General features: G+C 37.4%; 1 protein-coding gene across 3 annotated transcripts in view; it reads left to right on the top strand.

The window, feature by feature from the left end:
* The window catches only part of GANC (glucosidase alpha, neutral C), a 64,098-nt gene that overhangs the window by 5,368 nt on the left and 30,800 nt on the right, over positions 1–27,930 (top strand). For 2 of the 3 annotated variants that reach the window (XM_064485688.1, XM_010994973.3), the window contains exons 5-11: positions 6,676–6,803; positions 11,415–11,597; positions 18,342–18,384; positions 20,947–21,013; positions 22,419–22,515; positions 23,566–23,746; positions 23,977–24,130. In XM_064485688.1, the coding sequence (XP_064341758.1) occupies positions 6,676–6,803; positions 11,415–11,597; positions 18,342–18,384; positions 20,947–21,013; positions 22,419–22,515; positions 23,566–23,746; positions 23,977–24,130 (853 nt within the window). Of the gene's footprint in view, positions 1–846; positions 1,064–6,675; positions 6,804–11,414; positions 11,598–18,341; positions 18,385–20,946; positions 21,014–22,418; positions 22,516–23,565; positions 23,747–23,976; positions 24,131–27,930 lie in introns of all 3 variants that reach the window. The other variant, XM_064485689.1, reaches the window with a different exon arrangement.

Below are 27,930 nucleotides of genomic sequence, written 5' to 3'. Positions count from 1 at the left end.
CCTGAATTCAAAATAGGAGCCAAAATCATATCACCAGTTCTGTGTTCTCTATCCCCATCCCCTGTTCCCAACTTCTGGTTACTTAAGGATGTAGTTGTGGTAGCAGCACATTTAGTTCACTTCTCTTAACTACACAGCTGGGATGCTTAGCTTTTTATACTACCCATTTTTTTCTGGAGGAATTTTCCCTCTTGTTTGGCATCTTTGAGGCCTTTGAGTTCACAGCTTGGTACCCCCGAAGTCATAGTTCCTCAACTGCTGATCCAAGTCTCCCAAACTAAACATCGCTTTGTAGCCATGTTTGATAGCTGTTCATGGGAAAACTCATTTCCTTCCCCGAGAGCGCCTGCCATCTGCATGAGGTCTAATAGCCGTATACACAGCCAAACCCCTGTATTCGGGGTCAGCAGAAGCATTTGGCTCCAGGAAATGCAGAGTCCACCAGAGACCTTCCAGGAGTCAGTTGGCCTAATACCAGCATTCAGGTCTCTTCTTTTCTCATTTTTCTTGTCATTTGCCCATTTTCCTTCTTGTCTCTGATGTGTCTAACCCCAGAGAGTTGTAGCTGTCCCATGTTCAGGGCAAGAATCCCCTTCCATCCTTGGGGAGGCTCAGTATATTGAGCACCTGAACAGTCCATTGTCGTGGATATGTGCTGAGGCGGAGAAAATGAGACTAAAGCACTCTGAATACCAGTGTGGGCCAAAATGCAAATTCTCAATGCAGCTCCATACCAGTGAAGTTAGTAGTGGATCTGTTCACATGGTCTTTTACAGGACTGTAGGTAATTTTCTCTATACACACCTCTATTTGGATCCTGAAAATGGGAGCAACAATGCTGTTCAGTTCAAGTATCAGAGCCAGAGCCCATCAGATCTGGATGCTCTCAAAGGAAGAGAAGCCACAGTCCAGGAGGACCCCTGGGAGCTCAGCACAAGACAGCATGTGGCTCAGAAGGGAGCTGAGGAGCCCAGCAAGCAAGTGCCAGTTATCCAAGACATCAGCAACAAAGCTCCCAAGACTGAGAACTTTGAAGACCCCCTGGAACAGACTCCATGTTCAGGTATTGGAAATAACAGGGCTGCACAGGAAATCTGCATGCTCTGATCTCAGGCAGATGCATACACATGTATATGTTTTGGGAGATCACCTTAAAATTACGAGCTGAACTTCACTAGTATCCTCTTTGTCACTTGGAGATGGGATAACTAATAAGGACTTAAGGTTTCCTACCTTCTGTCAGTTTGATAGGGACAACAGAGATCCAGACAGTACTTTCTAAAGTTGTCTGAACCTTGTGTCCTCCTCACTGAATAGTCAAGGAGCCTCCAGTAGAGGTTGTTGCAGGGCTGCAATGGCTGTTTAATGGGAGATTTCACAGTAGGATATAGTATGGATGGTCTGGAGAGTTTTAAAAAGCTGCATACATCCACTTATTCAGAATGATAGCTTTTTATTTCAGGTTAAGAGAGACAGCCCAGAGTCTAGGAGGATCATGTTCAGCTCACAGCTGCTGTTCTCAGATTTCACTGATGAGGCAGATTCTGACGAACCCAGCACTGTCAGTGCCTACCTGCCCTACACCAGTAAAACTCTTAAAGCAGTAACTTTTTTTTGTCAAGGTCTGTGGTTAATTTTTGAAGTCTTTTTTCCCAGTTCCCTTCCCCCAACCTGCCCCTTACTAAGCAACCAGGAAATAGAACCCAGCTTCATTCAGCATTGTCTTAGCTCACACTGCCATAGCAAAATACCACAGGCTGGGTGTCTTAACAGACATTTCTTTTTCACGGTTCTAGAATCTGGCAAGTCCAGGATCTAGGTGTCACTTCCTGGCTTGTAGACTGCCACCTCCTTACTGTACAGTTGACCCTTGAACAATGCAGGGGTTGGGGTGCTGACACCCCACACAGTCAAAAATCCAAGTATAACTTCACAGTCAGCCTCATTGATATGGTTCTGCATCCACAGATTTAACCAAGCAAGGGTCATGGGGTACTGTAGTAGGTATTTATTAGATGTATGTATGTATTTATAGAAAAAACTACATGTAAGTGAACCTATGCAGTTCAAATCCTTGTTGTACAAGGGTCAGCTGTATATTCATGTGGTGAAGAGAGAGCTAACTCTCTGGTCTCTTCCTGTAAAGGCAGTAATTCCATCATGACTCCACCCTTATGACCTCATCAAAGCCTGTCACCTCCTGTAAAGGCCCCATCTCCAGATGCCATCACATTGAGAGTTAGGGCTTAAACACATGACTTGGAGGGTTAGACAAGGGTGAGGGGGGAGAACAACACAATTCAGTCCATAGCACACATGATTCCTGAGACACAGTAATGTAACAAAACAAACTAAAGTGTTGTCCTGTGTGTTGTCGCCAGATCAGGACATGGAGGCTTTGAAGAAAAGCTGGTTTCAGGTTTAAATGCATAAGTTTTCTCACATAGGGTCCTATTTCTGATGACAAAATAATCAGGTAGATATTTGATAAATAAGCTTTCAGAAAAAAATCTTAAAGGAGTTACCAGTAAAGGGTTGACTGCTTTTTTAGAATTCTTTTTTTTTCCCTACTATTACCAGTTTTTTACCTTCAGTGAAAATTTGACCTGGAATGAGAAACAGAGAAGATCTAGTCTTGTGACATCACAGCAGGGAAATTTATGCTGTCTTCTGAGTGTTGCTAAAAAGCACTGCTAACAAGGCTATTTGGAACAGACCTATGTTTTTGACCTACTTCATATTGCTAATTTTTATGCTTTTTCATGACATGGATGACCATTTGGCAAAATGTTTACAGCCTGTTTTCAAGTTTTCACCAGATACAACACTTCTAGCAACTTCTCTAAGGATGCAAGGATATCTCTGAGCACCTCCATGAAGTGCCTTTTCATCTAAGCCTCATGAGCATGGGACTTTGCCCAACCAGCCACCTCCTCAGCAGATGAGGAATGACTACCACTTGTAAGGCAGGACTGTTTCTGCAGAAATGGCCAGGAACAGGCAGCTAAGTTGGGAACTGGCCAAACAATCGGAAGCACACCTGGACTGGTTAATTGTCCTCGGGGAACAGGCTAATGCCCAGCGTGAACTTGCCAACATTAGCCGGAGAGAATCAGTGCTTGCAATAAACCAGCTGGCTGCAACTATGGAAGGGGCAATTAGTGCCCTACAAAATTTAATGAACTCTTAGACCATTCTCTGAATCCCGGGAGGTCTTGACCAATAGCCAGGAGAGGTTGTTGCTCACCCTTTTAGGCCTTTTAGTTAACCTAAAAGGTTACTGTTCCTTAGAGTAGAGAGACCTGGTGCCAGAGGAAAAGCAAAATCTACCTATCAAGGAGAAGTTGGTGGAATCATAATTTCCCTTCTTAATACCCACCACCATTTAAATATGTGTTCTAGGTCTGTTCTGTTAACTCAGTTACAATCTCTTCTCTATTAGTACTGACTGAAATGAAAAAAAGTTTTGTTTTAACATAATTGTGATCAATCCACTGCTTGAATATACAGACAAGGCATGATTTTTATAAGCTGTCTGATATTTTTGCCCTTGTGACCAAAAAATACTAGACTTATGGATGGCAAACTACCAGGTTTTATTTTTATTGAGTATGGGAGAAATAAGATAGGAAAAGGGAATTTATATTCTCCCAGACTATGAGAGGTTAGCCTCTGAATGAAAAGCCAACTAGAGGCTTGTATTAAAAGGAACCTCCAAAATGTATTCCTTTCTCTGAAAATTTATTTCATCTTAAATCTTTTAAGGAGGACATTTACACATCTTAAATTTTTCTAGGGGATCAAAACCTATGCTGTTTCACCTTATTTAAAATGTATAATTAATATGTTTATTCACTTATTTTACTTAAAATCCATCTTGCTGTAATTTGGATGTACCTGCTATATCTAAGTTACTAACACTAAATAATTCTTAGTTTAGGCAATCTAACTTCTATAACTTAATGTATTTTTCATTGTCATTTTTACTCATCACTGTTAGGGAGAGATTCAATAACTTATTTGTATATTATTTTAAGATAAATGTCCAAACAGTTCCCTGGAGAACAGAAATAGCTAGAAATTCTTAATGTTTTAGATGGAAGACTATAACGTTCATATCCAGACTTTCTGACAGAGCAAGGTTTTGGTGGAAGAGTTTGGCAATAATCAGCAGTTAAGAAACCCAGGGAAGTGGTTTATAAACTGTCATCCACAGAGCCTGGAGGTTTCCGTGGAGGTGTTTCAGGGCTGAATACAGGGAGGGGAGAGGGCTCAAAGGTAGAGGCTCTAAGCCACTTCCTGCTGCCTTCAACCCAAGTGGCTTTACCTGCTGGACTTCTGAGAGTCCACTGCTATTTAAAAAAATTTTAAGCCAATAAAAACAGCATGGGCCAGATCATAGGAACAAGTGTATTCTAAGGTCTAAGGAAATTATGTGCTTAGAATATGAAGCTGTGTTGATAATAATAAGAGATGAGAATGAATGTGGATATTGATTTTGAAAAGGGTTGTCTATTAGAAAAATGGCTTGCTTAATTAAGTTAAAATGAAAACAAAATGAGGTTTTGACTCTTTGTATGTTTGGGTGCATAAGGTCACTATGGGAAAAGCAAGGTTATTGCTGCCTTCTCTCATATAATTAGGATTCTTTCCTAGGCTGCAGCCTCAAGAACAGAACAGAATAACCCATCTTTGGCTTAATGGGAGGATCTCTGAGTGCATAAACTAGATGCAATTTGTTAGTCATAAATAGGCAGACAACATATGTGCCCTCTGCTTAGGAAGTTCTTGGCCATTTTTGCTTACCCAGAGTCCTACTAATCCCCGAGGGCCATGCGCAAGTCCATTCTTCTCCAGAAAGAGGCCCCAGAACCCCTCTCCTTATAGTCATCAACATTCCCCTTCCTTGTTCTCCCACAGCACTGTCCTTGTCCTGTCTCAGCACTTATAAAATGCTTTACAGTTAACCACATATGTGTATCATCTCTAAATTGCACTCTCCCTAAGAGATTAGCCCTCTTGTTCATAGCCATCAGCACATCACAATATTAAATGCCAAATAAATGTTAGTTGAATTAGATTTGAGAGAGCAGTGGAAATATATGTCCAACTTGGGTGAGAATACATAATCTAACAAGATTTCAGCTTTATATTTGGACACATTTTCAAACCTTAGAATTCTGATAGCACACTTGGAAGTATTTCAAGTATACCAAAGAACATTAAGTGTATAAGTAGTAATTACAGTATGATTAGGAGTGGGGGAAACGGGGAGGCGTTGGCCAAAGAGTACAAACTTCCAACTATAAGATGAATAACTTCTGGAGAGCTAACGTATAGCATAGTGATTGTAGATAATAATACTCTATTATATACTTGAAAGTTGCTAAAAGAATAGATCTTAAGTGTTTTCACCACAAAGAGGAAATGGTAATTATTGACCTGATTCAGATGTTAGCTAACACTATGGTGGTGATCATTTTGCAAGGTATGTGTCAAATCAACGAGTTGTACAACTTAAACTTACACAATGTGTCAATTATATCTCAAGCTGGAGAAAAATAATTACTGTATGATCACTACTACATCATAACCCTGATTTAAGAATGTCTATAAAAGCAGCTATTTACCACTATTTACCCGTCACTGTTTAAGTGCCCTGACTACTTGCTTGTATTCTGAAGAAGCAATGTTCTAGTAACATCGTTGTTTGGTTTAGTTTGGTTTGGTTTTTTTGGTGCTGCTTTGATATTCTCCCTGCTTCCTGTATCTTACTTGCACCACATCAGACCTGTTCTGTATTATATCACACAGCCTACCCAGCTTAGCCTCTCATTTAACAGACGTTGTAGTAACACACCGACCCAGTTGTAACCAGAATTTGGCATCACACGTAATAATTTGCAGTATACTGTGCAGCAGGGCATATCAGTTGAAAACCACTGTCTTAAATATTTTTCTGATCTTGATGCCTGATTTTGAAACCTAAATCCAGCCATTTTTTTACCCTCAGAGTTTGTTGTTGTTTTGTGTTTTATTTTTCAAATTATATGTTATCTTTGTAATTCTATGTTGCTTTCATCTTTCATTATAGGCAGAATTTTATCTAGATTCTCTAGCCTCTTGAGAAAATTCCCCAGACTTATTCTCAGTTGTATATGAAGTGCCTTGATTTTAGGGCAGGGAGCCTCATTCACCTACACTGGAGAACTCCAATGACCACCATTTTACTCTGTTCTTTTCTGTTTGCTGGCTTGTTACTCTTCATGTTTCATTCAGCTGGAATCCAGTTACCCTTATTTTAACATCAAACTCTTAAGATATCTGTAGTCTGTCATACATACATTGGGCCATATGTCCCAACTTTCCAAGAGCAGCTTCAGTTTATGCCTGTCATCCACTGTAATTATTAAGAGAAACTCCTTTCACTCTTACCAGTCTGGTCTGGACAGTGAGATGTTTGCCTTACCACAGAACACATAGAAGGTGTTTGTTTCTCCTACAGGTAGAGCCAAGCAAGTACATACATAGATCGGGGAGTTTTTTTCTTCATGATTGCCATTGTTCTCCAATTTGCTTGGCCTATAATAATTTAAACATAGTTTTCTAATTATTGTAATTTGTAGAACTGACCTGAGTAATCTGTTGAAGCTAATCTTACATGTGTGTCCCCAGGTTCCTCTCCTAGCTGAAGTTTATGGTATAGAGGGAAATATTTTCAGGCTTAAAATCAATGAAGAAACACCCCTGAAGCCCAGGTATGAAGTTCCCGATGTCCTCACAAGCAAGCCAAGCACTGTAAGGTAAGCCAAGGAACACACTACCTTGGATACACCCTCAATATGTTCTTCTGTCATACCTTCAGTACTAGATTTTTGTATGAGCCTCGTATTTGGTTTATTCCAAGATACAACCACTTGCAGAATTCAGTTATTTGGGGAAAAATTTATCCATTTTGTATGTTATTCATTCTGTTTTCTCTTCACCATTTGACTCATCAGCATTTACTAATGGGGAGAAGAGCTTCTGATCCCTGCTCTCCTCCTCACAAAGTAAATGGTTTATCAGCCAGACTTAGGGAACAAGAGAGCTATTTAATTTACTCATTCAGATTAGCACCAAGTCTCCAGAGGTCTAATACACTAGCCAAACTCCCACGCTTACAGTCATTTATTAGACTGACTCACTTTTAATTAACGCTAGTCTCAGAAGTCTAACATGTAATTTGACTTACAGTCAGAGATAAATTAATAATCAGTGTCTAAGTGAAAAATATCTCTGGGAATTAAAGCATTTTTCATGTACCTGCAGAATCTGCATCAGTTCTCAGCACATTTTCCAGTGATATTTCAACTCTGTTCTGTCTGTTGGTTTTTGTTATTTTTTTCATATTATTTCCCTAAAGGAATATAAGATTATGCCAGATGCCTTAATTTTCCTTATATCATTATCATAGCTTTATGTAGATTATTTTTCCATGAAAATCTTAAAAAAGTTAATAAATTATAAGGATAAGTTAGTTCAGCTGTGGTAAAACTATTAAAAAATTTAAATTTTTATATTTAAAATTTTTATATATTTTATATATTTTAAAATATTTTATATATTTAAAAATATATCACTGAGCTGCTACTATATGCCAAGAACTTAGGAAACAGGAATTAAAAAGAGACTGTCCTCAAGGCTTTGCAGGTAGAAAATGAGAGACTGTGTGTGTGTGTATGCACGTGTATATATGCACACACACACATTTTATATATATATATATCCTCTTGGTCACAATACATTATTTTTTTTACTATCCTGGATGATTATTTTTACTAGTAGATCCTTTAACATTTTTACATCTGTGTTCATAAGTAAAATTAGTCTGTAGTTTTCTTTTTCCATGCTATCTTTGCTAGGTTTTGGGGTCAGGGTGATATTAGCTTTGGGTAGTAAATGCAGTATGTTAGTTTTGCTTCTATTTCTTCTTTCTAGAGGGCCTTTTGCTACTGTAGTGACTAGAAAGCTAAAAATTATATTTCTCCATTTGCCAGACTCCCGTGTAGCTACTTCTGATACAGTTCAGCTTCCAGCAGTCAGATGCACTTATGGTTATCTTGGTTTTAGAACTGTGTTTCCCATTCTGTGGTCTGCATTGGCAGCCATAGAATGGCTCTAGAGCCACCAGTTAGGGCACTGGTTTCCTGATCTCTGGATTGCAGCTAAGGTGGCATGATCCTGGGGCCCAGCAGTTGCCACAGTGACTTCTGATTTCCCAACTTCCTGATTCTAACTGAGATAGTTCTGTTGGCCTACAGTTATGCAGTGTTGTTCTCGGGGTCATTACTGGACACTCAGCCAGGAACCTGCTACCTCAAACCTTCCATGCTGTTTCAGGCTCCTAATTCCCCCATAGTAAGTCATTTATTTTCTGCCTAAAATAGCCAGAGTTGTTTCTGTTACCTACAGTTGAATCTTGGTTGACATATTTATTCTCTGGTATCAGAAATGAGTATAAGCAGCAGACCCTCAAGGATGGGAATATGAGCTTAGCTAGCTGGTCTAGTTGGATTTGAAGGCAGTGAGGACCTGGTTTTCATGAGAGGGTGAGATATTAGTGTTTTGGGCTGAATAGTGCCCCTGCCCCCCACCCCAGACTCACGTGGGAGCCCTAACCCCTGTACCTCAGAATGTGACTGTATCCAGATACAGGCCGTTTGAACAGGTAAATAAGTTAAAACGGGGTCATTAGGGTGGGCTCTAATCCAATATGATTGGTGTCCTATAAGAGGAGGAGATTAGGATACAGATAACACACACACAGGGATGACCATGTGAGGACACAGCAAGGAGATGGCCATCTGCAAGCCAAGAAAAAAGGCCCTAGAAAAAACCAAACCTGCTGACACTTTGTTCTAGGACTTGCAGCCTCCAAAATGGTGAGAAAATAAATTTCTGTTGTTTAAACCACCCAGTGGTAATTTGTTATGGCAGCTCTAGCTAACTCATACAACTAGCAATAAACCACGGTGTTCCATGGCAAAGTCACTTAAATTACTACTTGCGGCCAACTGAAATAGAGTTCCTCTTGAAAGCATGGCTTTGGCAGACCAAGTGGTAGGGCCATAGCATAGCACAATTGTCATATAAAATTCAAAACTCTGAGGTGGCTTGACTGCTGTTAATTTCATTGAAGAACTTACAGAAAATAGCAGTTTCAGAGGATTAAATTCTTAGCTCAAGTCATTGTCAGAAACCTAATAGATTTCTATGATAATCCTAAAAGTCTCTCATATCTGTTGTAGCTACAAAGTCCATGTAGCTGAAAATCAGGTATAGAGTTAGATTCTATGGTTTACTGAATACATAGCCTCATCAGGTCTGTGAATTTAGGGCATATACTAGGAAAAGGCAGGACTCCTCAAAATTGTTTTGGGGGAGAGGGAGGTAATCAGGTTTATTTATTTATTTATTTTTTAGTAGAGGTACTGGGGATTGCACCCAGGACCTTGTGCATGCTGAGCACACACTCTACCACTGAGCTATACCCTCCCACTCCTCAAAATTGAATAGCAACATTTGGGAAGATGTGGATAACTCTGAGTACTGAAACCTCAAATTTCCACTGAGCCCCCCATTTCAGCAGAAGCAGCTCCTTCTCCTCTGGCTGATACGGCTGGCCTCATCTTGCTTGGACTCCCTGTGTTGACCTCACCTGAAATATACTGTGCCAGGGGACTCCAGTGCTCCTTGTGCTTCGCCCCTACCATCTTTCACTGCCGTCAGACCCACTGTCATAGTCAGACCCCAACGTGCCTAGGGAGCCAATGACAGTCATCCCAGGAGGAAAACGCTTAAAGAGTTATAAGATTTTGTATTGGCAGAAACCTGGCATATAGGCATAGAAATGGTTTTTGAGGGATTCCTAGACTGGAAGGAAGGAACATAATTTTAGGATCATGATAAATTTATTGGCATGGGTACATATACCAGAGAATATAGATTTGATGTGCTAGCTTGGACAGCTGAAAGTGGTTCTAATTATTTGCTTAGTTGGTTAACTATGATCTGTACTCAGCTATGGACTCTGCTGAATGAAGCTGAGATACCAGAAATTCCTTGGCACAGTGTACAAGAAATGATCCATAGACTTAGGGAAATAAAGTTGTTGAAATATATTATATGCAGCCAACTCACCTAGCCCCTAGTTCTGTTCTCCAAGAGGATCCAGAAGATATTCCTTTCACAGAGAAATATGCTGGTGAAGGAACACTTGGAAAGCACTGTAGTGAGTGTCTTTTCTGAGCTAGAGATAATGGTGGGAAATGATGCCATTAAAATGGGCTCCCTGATTTCAGTGAAGATGGTAAGACTCTGGGTAGTAGAGTCAAAATAACAGCATTCAGTTGTTAGAGACAAGGTGGACATGTTTCCATAGCGTGCAGCAGGGCCTGGGTGGTACTGAAAACGGCTCAACTCTCAGGGAAGTGAACAGTACATCAAGGGGTCCATTAGACTGAAATAGATAGGCTAACATTCTACTTGATAGAATAATCAAAAGAACTCTATTTAGGTTTGATGAACAGTGAGATAACAATGTCTCAAACAACAGTTAGTTTCCAGAACCTAAGTATCTTGCTTGAGGGGGAGGCCTGGAATCTATGGAGAAGGACTTTGTAGGGATATAGTAAGGTCATAAGCTATCCCTCCTAGCCCCCCCTAAAGAGGCCTGTGACTATTTATCAGGGTAACTATGCACTAGAAAAAGAAATATTTAGACCGAGGGATTTTAAGTGCTGCCTCTGAGCTTACTTAATTCCTGGATATCCAGAACATCCTAAAAGTCCACCTGTCACATTGGGGGCTGGTGAAAGTCAGGTGGTAAATAGATAAACAAAAGTTTGACCTTTCCATCTCACTGTGGACTGAATGGATCAGTAATCCAATCTGTGTTATTTCCTCAGTTTCTGAGTATATGGTTGGAATGAGAAAGAAAAGCAAAATGTTAAAAATTCTATGCACCAAAGTGTTACTAGAGTGTTGAGACCAAGGTAATAATGGGGATGATAGGTAACATTTATTGAGCATTTACTATGCGCCAGGCGCAGTGCCAAGTACTTTACATGCATGATCTCATTTAATTATCTCAAAAAGCTCTATTTGTTCTTGTGCTCATTTTTTCCACTTTATAGATGAGGAAACTGGGAAATAGAAAGATTAACGTGTCCAAAGTTATACACCTAGTGCGTAGTAAAGCTATGTTCAGTGCAGGCTCTCTGACACCACAGCCCAGGCTTTCAATTACAGCTCTCCACTGCCTTATCTATGCCATGTCACATGAATATTGATTTACTAACTTGAATTGAGAATTGCACCGAGCCATGTAAACCTATAGCAGTTTATTTTTCTCTTCCTGCTGTGTTTTCTAGGCTGACTTCATGCTCAGGGGATACAGGCAGTCTGGTATTGGCAGATGGAAAAGGAGATCTGAAGTGTCATATAACAGCAAACCCATTCAAGGTAGACTTGGTGTCTGAAGAAGAGGTGGTGATGAGCATAAACTCCCTGGGCCAGTTGTACTTTGAGCACCTGCAGAATCCTCTCATGCAAAGGTATTTTTGCACATTACTTGACTCTTAAAGAACTTAAGAAAACCTGATTATGAATACTGTTGTCTAAATAGATAATACATCACCATAGAAAATTGGTTTGCCTTATCTATTAGAATATTGTTCTGAGAAATTTCATCTTTTCTCCAGGGCAGATGAATGCAGGCTTGATGACAAACACAATTCCCAGATTATGGCAAACATGACACTCTTAAACACTGTGTATTTGATGGATGGCCTTCTCTACCCTACACAACCTTCTAAAAAAGCACTCTGTTAACTTGATAAATGTTGATGTGAACTAACATGTCTTCAGAATTTCACTTTGTCCCCTTACAGTAACATAGTTACCTTAGACTTGAATAGTTGTCCAATTACTTGATCAAAGCTTTTTTTTGTGTGTGGGTCACAGGAATTGGGAGATAGTAATAGAAGGAGATTCTTCTTCCATCTTTACCAGTGTTGTTTTTAAATCCTCCAATCTATAGTTCTTTCTAATTTTATTCTAATTATGAACATCTTATATGATCTGCAGAAAGCATTCAACATAGTGATTTTCTTCTGGGTTTTGACTTATTTCTATTTTAAAATTTTACTATTAAAAATCTTACTTTATCATAGAAATGTGTTCATTGTAGAAAAAATTGAAAAGAAGAAAAATTAAAATACTCATAATTCTGCCATCTCCTCTGTTAGTACCTTATGAATATTTCTCCATGACTTTTTTTAACTGCACATATTTTTAATTTACATATATGTACTGTTCATTGTTTCTAAGAACATTTAGAGCTTTAGCTTTTTAAACTTACATTGTTATCAAAGGAATAAAGTCGACCACAAATAAGAATTAATTCAAAAAGAACATACACCCTGCTATTAACAGCAACATTCTTTATAATTGCCAAGATATGGAAGCATCCTAAGTGCACATCAATAGATGAATGGATAAAGAAGATGCAGCATATATATGTAATGGAATGTAACTCATCCAAAAGAAAGAAGGATATTTTGCCATTTGAGGCCTTTTTTTCACTTCAAAAACCAGAATTTTATAACTGGCATAAACATTTCCATTGCATCAAAAACAACAAAATACCTAGAAATAAACTTAACTAAGGAGGTTACTTATACTCTGAAAACTGAAAAACGTTGATGAAGGAAATTGCAGATGATACAAAGAAATGGAAAGATACCTTGTGCTCTTGGATTGGAAAAATCAACATTATCAAAATGGCTGTACTACCCAAAGCAATCCACAGATTCCCATGCAACCCCTGTCAAAATACTCGAGACATTTTTCACAGAACTAGAACAGTTCTAAAATTTATATGGAACCATAAAAGACCCCAAACTGCCAAAGCAATCTTTTGCAGGTCTTTTTTTTTTTTTTTTTCTGTCTGTCTTCTTTATCCAACAGCAGTAGAATACATATTCTTCTCAAGCTTACATGGAACATTCACCAAGATGTACTATATTTTGTGTCATAAAACACACCTTAACAAATTTAATAGAAATTATACAATGCCAGCTCTCAGATCACAATGCAGTTAAACTAGAAATCTATAACAGAAAGCTGGAAAATTCCAAAATACTTGAAAATTTAACAACATACTTCTAAATAACACAAAGAAGAAATGAAATAAATGAAAATGAAAATACAACTTATCTAAGTTTGTGGGATGCCGCAAAAGCAGTGCTTAGAGGGAAATCTGTAGCATTGAATGCATGTGTTAGAAAAAAAGATCTAAAATCAATAATCTTATGTTTCTACCTTAGCTAGAAAAAGAGCATTTTAAATCCACAGTAAGCAGAAGAAAAAAATAATAATTTAGAGCAAAGACCAATTAAATTGAAAACAAATCAAAAGAGAGCATCAACAAAATCATAAGTTGTTTCTTTAAAAAGATCAATAAAATTGATAAGCCTTTAGCCAGGCCAACTAAGAAAAACAGAGAAGACACAAACTACTAATACAGAAATGAAAGAGAGGACATCACTACAGATCTTGTAGAAATTAAAAAGGTCATAAAAGAATATCATGAACAACTCTATGCCCACAAATGTGATAACAGACAAAATGGACCAATTTCTTAAAAGACACAATCTGCCAAAACTGAAATAAGAATAGACTATCTGAATAGGCTTATATCTATTAAATAAATTGAGTCAATAGTTAATAACCCTTCAAGAAAGAAAGCACCAGAGCCAGATGGGTTCACTAGGGAATTTTACCAAACATTTAAGTAGGAAGCTATATCAATTCTCTATAGTCTCTTCCAGAAAGTAGAAGAGAAGGGAATTCTTCCTAACACATTCTATGATGCCATCATTACCCTCAGTACCAACAATACCAAAAATAAGACAAAGACATTATAAGAAAATTGCAGACCAAAATCTATCATGAACATAGATGCAAAAATCTTCAACAAAATATTAGCAAATTGAATCCAACAATTTTTGAAAAGAATTAGACACCACAACCAAGTGGGATTTATCCCAGCCATGCAAAGCTGGTTAAACATTCAAAAATCAATTAATCTATCACATCAATGGGCCAAAGAAGAAAAATCACATGATCGTATCAATAGATGCAGAAAAAGCATTTGACAAAATCCAGCACTCATTCATGATATAAAATAAACTCTCAGCTAACTACGAACAGAGGGGAACTTCCTCAACTTGATAAAGAACATCTACCAATAATATATAAAAATATCAAATCACTATGTTGTGCACTAGGAACTAACATAGTGTTTGTTATAAGTCAATTATACTTCAAAAGCAAACAAACACACAAATTCATAGAAAAAGATACCGGATTTTTGGTTACTGGTGGAGGGGGGATTGTAGGTGTAGGGGAATTGGATGAAGGTGGTCAAAATATACAAACTTCCAGTTATAAGATAGATAAGTACTGGGGATGTAATGTACAACATAATTAATATAATTAGCATTGCTTAGTGTTAAATGTGAAAATTTTTAAGGAATTAAATCCTAAGAGTTATCATCACAAGGAAAAAAATTTCTTTTTCTTTTATTTTGTATCTATATGAGGTGATAGATGTTCACTAAACTTACTGTGATTATCATTCCATGATGTGTGTAAGTCATCAAATTATTATGCTGTACACCTTAAACTTATACAGTGCTGTATGTCAATTATATCTCAGTAAGCCTAAAAGGGAAAAAAAGAACATCTACCAGAATCCTACAGCTACCATCATACTTAATGGTGAGAACCGTAAAGCTTTCCTATTAAGTTCAGCAACAAGGCAAAGATGTACCTGCTCACCTCTGCTTTTCAGTATTGAATTGGAAGTCCTAGATGCAATAAGACAAGAAAAGGAAATAAAAGTTATACAGATTAGGAAGAAAGAAATAAAACTCTTTTAGTTCACAGATGGCATAATTGTATATGTAGAAAATCCAAAACTGGAATACATACACAGAAAGCTCCTGGAACTAATAAGCAATTATAACAAGGTTGCAAGATACAAAATTAATGTACAAAAGTCATTTTATGTATATAGCTTTCTTATATATCAGCAATGAACAATTTGAAATGAAAAATACATTACCATTTACATTAGCACCCCCCAAAACAAAATATTTAGGTATAAATCTAACATAGTATGTTCAAGATCTATATAAGGAAAACTACAAAACTCTGATGAAAGTAATCAAATAAGAACTAAATAAATGGAGAGACATTCTACATTCATGAATAGGGAGACTCAATATTGTCAAGACATCAGTTCTTTCCAACTTGATAGACATATTCAGTCAAACTCCCAGCAAGGCATTTTGTGGATATTGACAAACTGATTCTGCAGTTTATATGGAGAGGCAGAAAACCCAGAATACCAACTCAATATTGAAGAAGAACCAAGTTGGAGGACTGACACTGTCCAACTTCAAAACTTACTCTAGAGCTACAGTAATCAAGATAGTGTGGTATTAGCAAATGAACAAATAGACCAATGCAACGAAACAGAGCCCAGTAATAGTTCTGCCTAAATACAGTGAACTGATCTTTGAAAAGGAGCAAAGGCAACACAATGGAGCAAAGATATTTAGTAAATGGTTCTGGAGTATATGAACATCCACATGCAAAAGAATGAATCTACACACAGGTCTTACACCCTTTACAAAAATTAACTCAAAATGGATTATAGACCTAAATGTAAAATGCAAAACTATAAAACTTTTAGAAGACAACATAGAAGAAAACTAGATGATCTTGGGTATAGCGATTTTTAGATACAACACCAAAGGCACAATTCATGAAAGAAATAATTGATAAATTGGACTCCATTAAAACTAATGAAAAATAATGTCAAGAAAGTGAGAAGACAAACCACAGACTGGGAGGAAATAATTGCAAAATACAAGCTGATAAAAGACTGCTAAATAAATAAAAGGACTCCTAAATTCAACAATAAGAAAATAAACACCTGATTTTAAAAATGGGCAAAAGACCTAAACTGACACCTCACCAAAGAATATACACAGGTTGACAAGGAAGTACAAAAAAGATGTTCCACATCATATATATTAGGGAATTACAAATTAAAGCAAGATATTCCTACACAGCTATTGAAAGGACAAAATTCAAAACACTAACAACAAAATACCAGTGAGGATGTAGAACAACAGGAATCCACATTTATTGCTGGTGGAAATGCAAAATGATAGTCACCTTGGAAGGTAATTTGACAGTTTCTTACAAAACTAAACATACTCTTACCATAAAATCCAGCAGTAATGCTCCTTGGTAATTACCCGAAAGAGTTGAAAACTTATTTCCACACAAAAAGCTGCGCATGAATGTTTGTAGCAACTTTATTCATAATTGCCAAAAGTTGGAAGCAACCAAGATATACTTCAGTAGGTGACTAGATAAACTGTGGTATACTCAGATAATCGAATATTGTTTAGCACCTAAAAGAAATTAATTATCAAGCTATAAAAAGACATGAAGGAAACAAGTTCATGTTACTAAGTGAAAGAAGTCGATCTGGAAAAGGCTATATACTGTATGATTCCAACTATTTGAAATTTTGGAAAAGGGAAGACCATGGAAAAGACAGTGCTCGTCAGGGGTTAGGGGGAAAGGATGGATGACTATGCAGAGCACAGAAGATTTTTAGGGCAGTGAAACTACTCTGTACCATGCTACAATGGTGGATACATGTCATTACACGTTTGTCAAAACCCATAGATTTATGACACTAAGAGTGAACCCTAAGACAAACTATGGACTTCAGGTGATAATAATATGTCAGTGTAGGTTCATAAGTTGTAACAACTGAACCACTGTTACAGGATAGTTGAGGAGATTGAGGGTGCGTGGGGACAGCAAGTATGTAGGAACTTTCTGCACTTTCTGCTCAATTTTGCTATGAGCCTAGAACTACTCTAAAAAAATAGTTTATTAATTAAAAAAATTAAAAAGCAAAATACCTAGCACAGGGAAATATATACAAGATCTTGTGGTAGCTCACAGCAAAAAAAAATTGTGACAATGAATATATATATGTTCATATATAACTGAAAAATTGTGCTCTACACTGGAATTTGACACAACATTGTAAAATGACTATAACTCAATTTTAAAAAGTTTAAAAAAGCAACATACCTTTGCCTTAAATTTCACCAGAAGTTTTTAACACATATAACAAATTGAAAATATGCAAAATACAGAAAGTTTATACAAATCAATAAGAAAAATTACAGCAAATAAAAATGGATGATACAAGCTGCAGCAATGCATATTAACATGATGAATATCAAAATTTTTGCTATTGAGTGAAAACATGTTATAAATTATATAATAATATATATTTTTATGAAAAAATTTTAAGGACAAAACAAAAAAAATATATGTTTGGGGATTCATACACTTGTGGGAACACTATAAAGAACAACCAGGAAATGGTTTCACACAAAATTTACTGAAGGAGAATGGGGTGTTCAGCGAGGCAGATGCACTTGAAGAGAGGCACACAAGAACTTTCAAGGGACATGTCATTTCTGTGGCTAATGTTCTCTGGTGGGTTCATAGTTGTTCACTTTATTATTCTTTAAACTCTGCACGTATATTGTATACTCTTCTAAATGCATACTGCATTTTCACTAAAAAAAATTAATGTATAATGAGTATGAATAGACAATTCACAGAAGAACTAGGAATACCGTTTAATGTATGAAAGGTAGTTTGCATCATTATTGATAGAAATTCAAATTGAAATGCATTATTTTTTCTAAAATTTTAGGTTGGCAAAGATTTTTTAAAAAATCTATGAAGTCTATTACTGTTAAGACTGGGAAGAAATGAGCACTCAAATACAATTGAAGTTGTTAGAATAAGTTGTCACAATCATTCTGGAAAACAGTGCATTATGTTGCTCTGTACTAGTAAACATTGCATAAGAGGAACTGTGTTCTACCTTGCTTATGTTTTATTTAAATATTATGAGCATGTATTATATTTATAATAAGCTGATAAAACATTTTTAAGAGAGTTAACAAGAAAATTCAGATCTATCTACATTTTTATAAGATATCAAGCTATTGGACTGATGTTCATAATAAATGTTTAAACTTATTTTTATAATGATGTTATGTTTAATAAGTTAAAGGATGTAATTTATGGGGTCTCAGAAGTTGGAAATGAAAATCTTTATCATTGAACAAAATTCTGTCAATCTTGCCATGAGTGAAACAACTTGATTTGTATTAAAACAGAGCTACCAAGGAAAATGAGGATACATCAGTTGACACCACTCAGGTAATCTAGATTGAGCAATTTATCTTTTTTTTCTTTTTTACTGTTATCATCATTATGTGAAATATAATGGGTTCTGCTCTTCCCTTCAGCAGATGGGTAGTTGGTAAATGCTCTACTGCATATAAATGGGACCACCTGCCTCTTTTGCTTATCTTATCATCACGTTGATTCATTCATTCATTTGTTCATTCACATATTCACTCATAAAACAGATAATTCCTGAGTCCTTGCTTTGTGCCAGGCACAAAAAATTATGCTAGGCAAGGAGAATCAGCTGTAAGTAAAACAAATCCCAACCTGTCTTCATGAAACTTAGAATCTATTGGGAAAGACAGATACTAAGTAATTACAAGTATGAGGAGTGTTAACAGAGGGCTGCCTTAGGAGAATACAGCAAGGAACTTGACCAAGAATGAGGGTCAGGAAAGACCTCCTGAAGGAAATAATGTTAAAGCTGAAAGATGAGAATACATTAGCTAGTCAGAAAATTGGGAAAAGAGTATTCCAGATAGAGGGAATTGCATATTCAAAGATCCTGAGGTAGGAAGGAGCAATTTGAAGAAATTTTGTAATTACATACATACACATTCATATACCTTTTAGCAGAAGAAGGGAAAGCAAAGGAAAGGATGCTGTGTGTCAAGGCTAGAGAGATAGGCAGGGGCATTCCTGTGGAGAGTCTTGTAATAATTCTTTTGTCCAGTAAACATTTGTTGAGTACTTTCTGTATGCCAGGCACTGATCAAGGAACTAGTGATGTACCATTGAGCAAATCAAATTCCCCCATTTCACGGAGTTTACACTCTTCTAAATTATGTTAACCTTTTTTGACTTTTAAAGCAAAAGAAAACTATGGAAAGCTCTTAAGTGGCAGAGATATGGTCTGATTTCTGTTTTTAAAAGATTATTTTGGCTGAATTCAGGAGAATGGAGAGTCCAGAAATCTCTTCATCCAAAGCCACACGCATCTTCAAAGGAGCCCTGACAATAGCTATGGCCACCAGGAATGGTGAAAAATATTTCCATTGCAGTAAGGACAAATACTTCTTCCTCTTGAGAAATGACCCATACTGATGAGTATGAGAGAGAATAATTTTTTTTCCATTTTCAAACAGGGAAGATAAGAGTAACACAGTTCTTATGCCTTATACAGTTTAATGATAATATGTTAGATCAGCTTTTAGGAGACCTCCAATCAGATAGCTTAGTGGTTTTGAGTCAGAGACCCCTTTGCAAGAATCTGATGAAAGCTATGAACCATCTCTGTAGGAAAAAAAAATTTTTTCATACTGTTTAAGGGAGTTCACAAACTTTAAAGCCTATCCATAGACCCCAGGAAATACCCAACATTAAGAACTCCGGTGTGATGTTAAAACCAAAACAGATTCATTTTACAGAAGCTTAAATTATGAAGAAACAAGCTAGAAATGGGCAAAGGGCTCATTATTTAAAAGAAATGTGCTTTTCACATGCAGATACAATTCTTTTATAACTTTTTCATTTTGCCAGAGAAAAGGAGACTTGTAAAGGTAGAAAGTTTATAGCTCTAGGTCAAGATTATGAACACGAACAGTGGCCATCCCGGTTGACTTCTCCACCCAGCAAAGGAACATAGCCAGTAGTTTGGCTAATTGAAGCAAGGAGAAAAGTGCCCATCTCAACCAAAGTCTTTGCTTAGGCTGTCTCAAAGGAGACCCAAGTTATTTGATTCTAAATGTTTTGCCTTACATATGTAAAGACTGCATTTTTCAAAGTGCTTTCACATTTTGGCTCTTGCCAAGAAATTCATGTCAAACGGTATGACAGTTTCAAAACAATTAAACATAGAATTACAATGTGATCCAGCAATTTCACTTATGGATATATATCCAACAGTGAAAACAGGACTCAAACAAGATATTTGTATGCCTATATTCATAGTAGCATTATTCACAGTAGCCAAAAAATAGAAGCAATCTGGCAATCCAAGAGTCACTGGCAGATGAATGCATACCCAAAATGGAGTACATACATACAATAGAATATTATTCAGTCTTAAGAGGGAAGGAAATCTGGCATATTCTATAAAATGGATGAATCATGAAGACATTATACTAAGTGAAATAAGCCAGTCACAAAAGGACAAGTATTGTATGATTCTACTTACATGAGATATCTCAACTAGTCAAATTCATAGAGACAGAAAGTAGAAAAGTTGTTGTTAGGAGTGGAGGGGAGGGAAGAATGGGGAGTTATTGTTTAATGGGTGCAGAGATTCAGTTTGGAAAGATATATAACAATGTGAATGTACTGAATGCCACTTAAAATTATTAAAATGGTAAATTTTATGTTTTGTCATGATTAAGGATATATTCATGTCAGCGATAAGTCATAAGGATGCTTAATGGCATTTACATAGCACACAGATCTAATTTGTTAAATATACTGACATTAAAAACCGGTGTTTTAAAAGATGAACTCATTTCCTCAGTCTAGTATTTTAATCAAATAAATGTGCTGCTGTGGTAACCACATTTGTTGCAATATATAAACTCAGTTTGCTCCCTTTTTCTGTGCCAACAGGAAAATCAGGATGAACTGTGCCTGTGGGAGGAGAAATTTGAAAATTTTGTGGATGTCAAAGTTAATGGTAAAACTGACACTGGTGTAGTATTAAAACAGATCTTTCCAAAATGGTTAAATGTCTCTATCTGAAAGTCCCTTGAGCTTTGGCGCCTAAACACCTGACTTCTGTGAGGTGAACAGAAATCTCAGATTTGGGGCTCCTATTCTTCAGTAATGCATTGCAACAGAGAAATAGTGTATGCCTTGTGGGGAGTGTAAGAAGATTAGACCTCCTGGAGCTTGTGTTCTCACGGAGGGGCCTAGGTCAGCATACAGCTTGCACTATCCAGTGAATCAGACAGCTGCAAATTCCACATTCTGGTTTTATGAGAGTCAGGTGATGAGAAACCAAGTTCTAGAGCTCATTAGGTCCAACATTTCCAGGCAGCGGTTCTTAACCTTTTCCAGGCCTCCCCGTCATTCCCGTGAGCATCACGTGTCCATCTGTGACACTTCTTACTACGCTTAGTGATAGTGGGGGGTGTATGTGGCTGGGAGGGAATTTGTCTCTTTATGAGATACCATTCAGATACCTGGGGCTTATGTAATTGGAAAGAAATCTGTTTTCTCCTTCTTCCTCCCTACCCTGTGGAATACTAGACCTTCCCTAACGCCCTGAGAATCCCTGTTCTAGCATATATAGCTATAGCCTAGTGTAATGACCAGGACTGACAGTGTGTCCAAACGATTTAAGTACGGGGGCCCTAAGGCTCTCCACCTTATCTATAGCACCCCTTTCCCATAAACTCCTCCAAATAAGGACCATTTGATATCAAATACTTTTACCTAAGAATGAATTTAAGTCATTGTTCTCTCTCCTAGTTACTTGCATTTTCCCCATATCTCTAAAATAATTATTAAATAAAGGACTTTGTCTTTGGTTAAAGGAAATTTATATATCTACAATCACAGGGAAGGAGTGATTTGAGGAGCCAGGGAAGGTCCTCCTGGTGTCCTTGACACTGTAATTCCTGTATGCAGTAAGAATGAACAGTCAGGCAGAAGACACCCAGTCTTTCATCTAGCAAAGATTAAAAGTGCTCAATATCCTTTGCTTCCTAAAGCAAAGAAGTATGCAATACATTTCAGGAAAATTTAGATTAGATAAAAAAATCTAAAACTTTGTAATCTTATTTTACAGACAGAAAAGAGATTTACTGTAAATGAGGACACAGAGAACATTAGTACATAGCTAAGGAAACATAAATAATAAGTGACCAGAACTTTGCCTTGTGCACTTTTGTATCCCCACAATACCTGGCTGTAGCATCATACGGGAGTTGGCACACAAGACTTACTGATTGATCAGGGCAAGCTCAGGTCTCTTGATCCCTAATCTAGTCGTCTTGCTATTCGTATAGTTCACTGAATCTTCTTATTTGATTGTCCCACCGAGAAGCAAAACTCAGTCGGTATCCTGGTCCCTGCAGGTCCTGCCTCCATTGGTTTGGATTTCTCCTTGCATGGATTTGAACATCTCTATGGGATCCCACAACATGCAGAATCACACCAACTTAAAAATACTGGGTAAAGTGAAAACAAGAATTTTTACAGGAGGCTCTGGTTTCTGGACCAGAAAAGTTCGAAAGGAAAATATGTGAGATGTCTGAGCCAGTGCTAACACGTGCCTGGTCTTTCCTCTTTGATATCGCCTGTAGATCTTTAAAATTTTTCCTTGAATGATCTCTCAGAGCAGTGGTTTTCAATTCTTATTTTGTTTTTTGACAAGAAATTAGACAATTATAAAAAACCATAATGCTGAACCTAAAAATACAGAGGAAGTAAAAGTATAGAGCTACTGGGATTGAAGTTGTGGGGAGAGTTTCATGACATCACCTCCTTGGGTTTTGCTTTCACTTCTCAGGGCCTTTCTGTGGAACCGTGGGAAATACACTGTGAAAACCACTGACCTAGAAAAAGGCTTTTTTTAACCAGAAAAGGACAATGAGCCAGAGAATGGAAAATTGTGGCATCTCATATCACCTTTGATTCCCTCGGGGAGATTATTTCCAACTAACACTACTGACCAAAAAAAAAAAAAAAAAAAGCCAGAGGTATCAGATTAAGAAGAAGCAGAACCAAAGAGAAACAGAGTCTGACCAAACCTGCCAGGTTCAGATGCTGTTTAGGTGACAGACATAGTGAGAAGTGAATCAGAAACTGTTGCTCTCACACCAACCTGAGCTCTGTGCTTCCCACCCCAATTCAGCTCCTAATCTTTCCCTACGCAGCACTGTGGAAGCATGTTAGGACACTATCATTTTGTTTTAGCGACAGAGAAATACTCAAAAAATTTGTCAATTTATTGTGGAGGATTCACAGGAAATAGTCCTCACCTCAAAGAGATGTGAAGGTAAGGTATCTAAGATGAGATCATGCATGCCAATAGCAGCATGAGGGGATGCCAAGTGAATCAAAGCAGAAAGATCATAGTCACCCAGATTGGGTCAGGAAACCTTTAGGGAAGTGGAACAGTTGAGCTTTGAAAGATGTATAGGTCCCAAGTCTTTGCAGGGGAGAATGGAGCTATACTGTTCATTAATAATGTGGTAATTGATAATCCTTTGTGTGTTTCAGTGATGGGGATGCTTACCGACTTTATAACCTAGATGTCTACGGATATAAAGTACATGACAAAATGGGCATTTATGGTTCAGTGCCTTATCTCCTGGCCCACAAACTGGGCAGGACTCTAGGCATTTTTTGGCTGAATGCCTCAGAAACACTAGTGGAGATCAGTACAGAACCTGCAGTAAAGGTGAGCTATGGATCATGGCTGCATGTCATACTTAACAGAGGAAACAAAACTGGTGAAGTGTAATCGTGGCTCTGGGCTTTGTAGTGGCAGTCCTCTGCCACCAGAGTCTTCACAGTATAGTCAGTGAAAGTTATTGGTATGTACTAAAGAAACAGACTATTATACACATATAGATGTGTGTTGTAGGTTAGAGGGAAATTTTTCAGACCTTCATTCCATCCCTTTTCCAGTACACACTGACCCAAATGGGCCCAGTTGCCGCTAAACAGAAGGTCGAATCTCGAACTGATGTGCGCTGGATGTCAGAGAGTGGAATCATTGATGTTTTTCTGCTGACAGGACCTACACCTTCTGACGTCTTCAGGCAGTACTCATACCTTACAGGTACTTGCATGTGGACGTGCCAGTTTCTTGTTCTGTTGTATTTCCTCTATCCCATGTATCATCACTAAGTTAATATTTGTTGCATACCATATAGAATTTATTAAAAAAAGTACCCAAGCTTTTTAAGAAGCAAGCATTTCTTTTCCCACTTTCATTCCATTCAGCTTGGTTAAACATTCCACTGGGCTGGAAGATCTCCATTCTCTAATCCCTAATACTCACCATCTTCCGTCCTTGGAGCCGTTAATCCCTGGGCTTTCTCTAACTTTGTCGCAGGTGACAAGGATCCCAACCTGAACTTGTCTATGTTCTCTTCTTCATTAAAATATACCACTGGCTTTAGCACCAAAGCATTTTAAATGATTGTCTCAATTGATGCAGAAAAAGGGTTTGACAAAATCCAACACCATTTCATGATAAAAACATTCAGAAGACTAGGAATAGAAGGAAATTTCTTCAACATGATAAAAGGCTTTATGAAAAATCCACAGCTAATATCACACTCTATGGAGAAGGACTGCAAGGTTTTCCCTAAGATCAGAAACAAGATGAGGCTGCCTGCCTTCACCACTGCTACTGAACATTGTAGTCAAAGTTCCAGCCAGAGAAATTAGGCAAGAAAAAGAAATAAAAGGCATCCAAATTGGAAAGGAAGATGTAAAATTATCTCTATTCACAGATGATGTGATACTATATGATAGAAAATCCCAAAGAATACACACACACACACACATATACAAACTACTAGAACTAATAATAAACAAATTAACCGAAGTTGCAGGTTACATTATCAACACACAAAATCAGTTGTGTTTCTATACACCAGCAGTGAACAATCTAAAAAAGAAATTGAGAACATAATTACATACAGTAACATTCAAAAAAATAAAATACCCAGGAATAAACTTAACCAAGGAGGTGAAAGACTTATATGCTGAAAACTACAAAAAATTCCTGAATTAGAGAAGGCCTAAATAAATGGGAAGAAATCACATGTTCATGGATTGGAAGACTTAATATTGTTAAGATGACAATACTACTGAAAGCAATCTACAGATTCACTGCAGTCCTTGCCAAAATGGCCATTTTTTTTTAAGGAAATGGGAAAGCTGATCTTCAAATTCATATGGATTTTCAAAGGGCCCTGAATAGCCAAACAATCCTGAAAACAACAACGATAACAATGTTGAAGGACTCATACTTCCCAATTTCAAAACTTACTACAAAGTTAAAGGTAGTCCAAATGATGTGGTACTGGCATAAGGATAGTAATGTAACCCAATGGAATAGAATTGAGAGTCTAGAAAACCATACATCTCTGGCCAAATGATTTACAATAAAGGGTTCAAGACCATTCAGTGGGGAAAGAATTATCTCTTAGCCACGTGGTACTGAGACAACCGGATATCCACATGCAAAAGAATGAAGTTGGACCCCTATCTCGCACCATATACAAAAAATAACTCAAAATGGGTCAATGATATAAATATAAGTGCCGAAGTCATAAGACTCTTAGAAAAAAAAATGAGCAAATCTTCATGACCTTGGATTTGGCAACAGATTTTTAGATATGACACTAAAATCATGGGCAAAAGGAGAAAAAACTAGGTAAGTTGGACTTTAAAAACTTTTGTGCATCAAAGGATATTATCAAGAATGCGAAAAGGTGACTTACAGAATGGGAGAAAATATTTGCAAATCATATATTTGAAATGGTCCAGAATCCAGAATATATAAAGAACTTGTAACTCAACAACAAAAGGAACAATCAAATTCTGAGATGAAAGGGCTTAAATAGACATTTCTCCAAAGAGGATGTACAAATGGGTTAACAAGCACATGAAAAGATGCTCCGCAGCATTAGTTATTAGGAAAATGTAAATTAAAATCACAATGATATGCTGCTTCATACCCACTAGGACAGCTAAATCCAAAAAAAGAAAAGAAAAGAAAAGGTGTTGGTGAGGATGTGGAGAAGTTGGAAACTCATATGTTGACGGTGGGAAAGTAAAATGGTTCAGCTGCTGTGGAAATAGTTTGGCTGTTCCTCAAAAGCTAAACATAGAATTGCCATATGACCTAGCAGGATGATTAATTTATGTGTCAACTCGCCTAGATCATGGTTCCCAGATATTTACATCTAGACATTAGTCTAGATGTCACTGTGAAGTTATTTTTTAGATGAGATTAACAGTTAAATCAGTAGACTTTGAGCAAAGCAGATTACCCTTTATACTGTGGGAAGGCTTCACCCAGTCAGTTGAAAACCTTAAGAGAAAAAGACTGAGATGTCCCCTAAAGAAAAAGGAATCTGTCTTCAGGCTGCCTTCACACTCAAGCTACAACTTCAACTCTTCCTTGAGTCTCCAACCTGCTGGCCTGCCTGCAGAATTCAGAGTTACTGGCCCCCATAATCACATGAGCCAGTTCCTTAAAACCAATCTGTCATTCTCTCTCTGTGTATATGTATAAATATGTACATAGATACACACACAGCCTGTTGCTTCTGTTTCTCTGCACAACCCTGACTAACACCCCACAACAGTTCCATGCTTAGATTATACTCCAAGGAACTGAACAAGAGCTTGAACAGATACTTGTATGCCAATGATCACTGCGGCATTATTTACGGTAGCCAAAACGGTGGATACAAGCCGAGTGCCCATCAAAGATGAAGGGCTAAACAAAATGTGGTATATACAGAAAATGGAATCTTATTCAGCCATAACAAGGAGTGCAGTTCTGATACATGCTACAACATGGAAGAACCTTGAAAGCATTGTGCAAAATGATATAAGCCAGACACAAAAGGACAAATATTAGATGTTTCCACTTACATGGTGTACCAACAGTAGGCAAATTCAAAGAGACAAAAAGTAGATTAGCAGTTCTCAGGGGCTAGAGAGTGGGATGGGGAATTGCAAGTTGTTGCTTAATGGTTACAGAATTTCTGTTTAGAGTGACACAAGAATTTTGTAACTAGCTAATGGTGATGCTAGTACTACCTTGTGAATGTAATGCCACTGAACTGTACACTTAAAAAGTTAGAATGGCAAATTTCATGTTATATGCATTTTACCACAATTTTTTTAAGTTGGTAATGGAATATACCCTACCCTCTAAAAAAAAAAAAACCCACATTGAATTGTGTGCCCTGTATAGGTGAATTGTATGGTATATGAGTTACATTATCAATAAAGCTGTTAAAAATAAAAGTAATGTGCATCACTTCTGCTGAATTCTGTTGTTAAAGTTTCCTGAGTCTTGCCCATTTTCAATGGAAGAATTGGATTCCAGTTTTGATGGGAGGAACAACAAAGAACTTGTGGATATGGGAAGACAGTCATGTAGGAATAAGTCCCATCAAGGCCTACCTACAGCCTGTTTCAACGTCGTTGTTAGAATAAGCCTGGTTTACAGGAAAGCTTCAAAAACAATGGATCTGCCACCGTGGTCAAAGAAGTCTGATTTATAAGTTTGTAGATTATCTGTTGATTCCTGATGAGGGTTGAGCTCAATAATATCCCACCAACTCTCCCTGCCAACACTGTGTTAATTTTTGGCTAAATGATATGCAGTGTTTGCAGTTTTCAAATGCTCTGGAGTATCAGATGCTTTAATCCATCCCACTTTTCCCCTGGAGACCCCCTCCCAGACCTCTGTCTGGACTCTTTTTCTCTAGGTTCCCTGCACAGCTGTCGTCCTAGGACTTACAGTTTTCTGTTTGCTATTTTGTAGTGTTAGAGCTGTCCTCTCTTGAGTGCCCTTTGTCTTCTTTTTTTGGTTTATTACCTTGTTAT

Source organism: Camelus dromedarius, chromosome 5 (genome assembly GCF_036321535.1).
Source record: "Camelus dromedarius isolate mCamDro1 chromosome 5, mCamDro1.pat, whole genome shotgun sequence".
Taxonomy (NCBI): domain Eukaryota; kingdom Metazoa; phylum Chordata; class Mammalia; order Artiodactyla; family Camelidae; genus Camelus; species Camelus dromedarius.
Note: the sequence above shows the minus strand (reverse complement) of the source record. Positions and strands in the feature narration are given on the sequence as shown.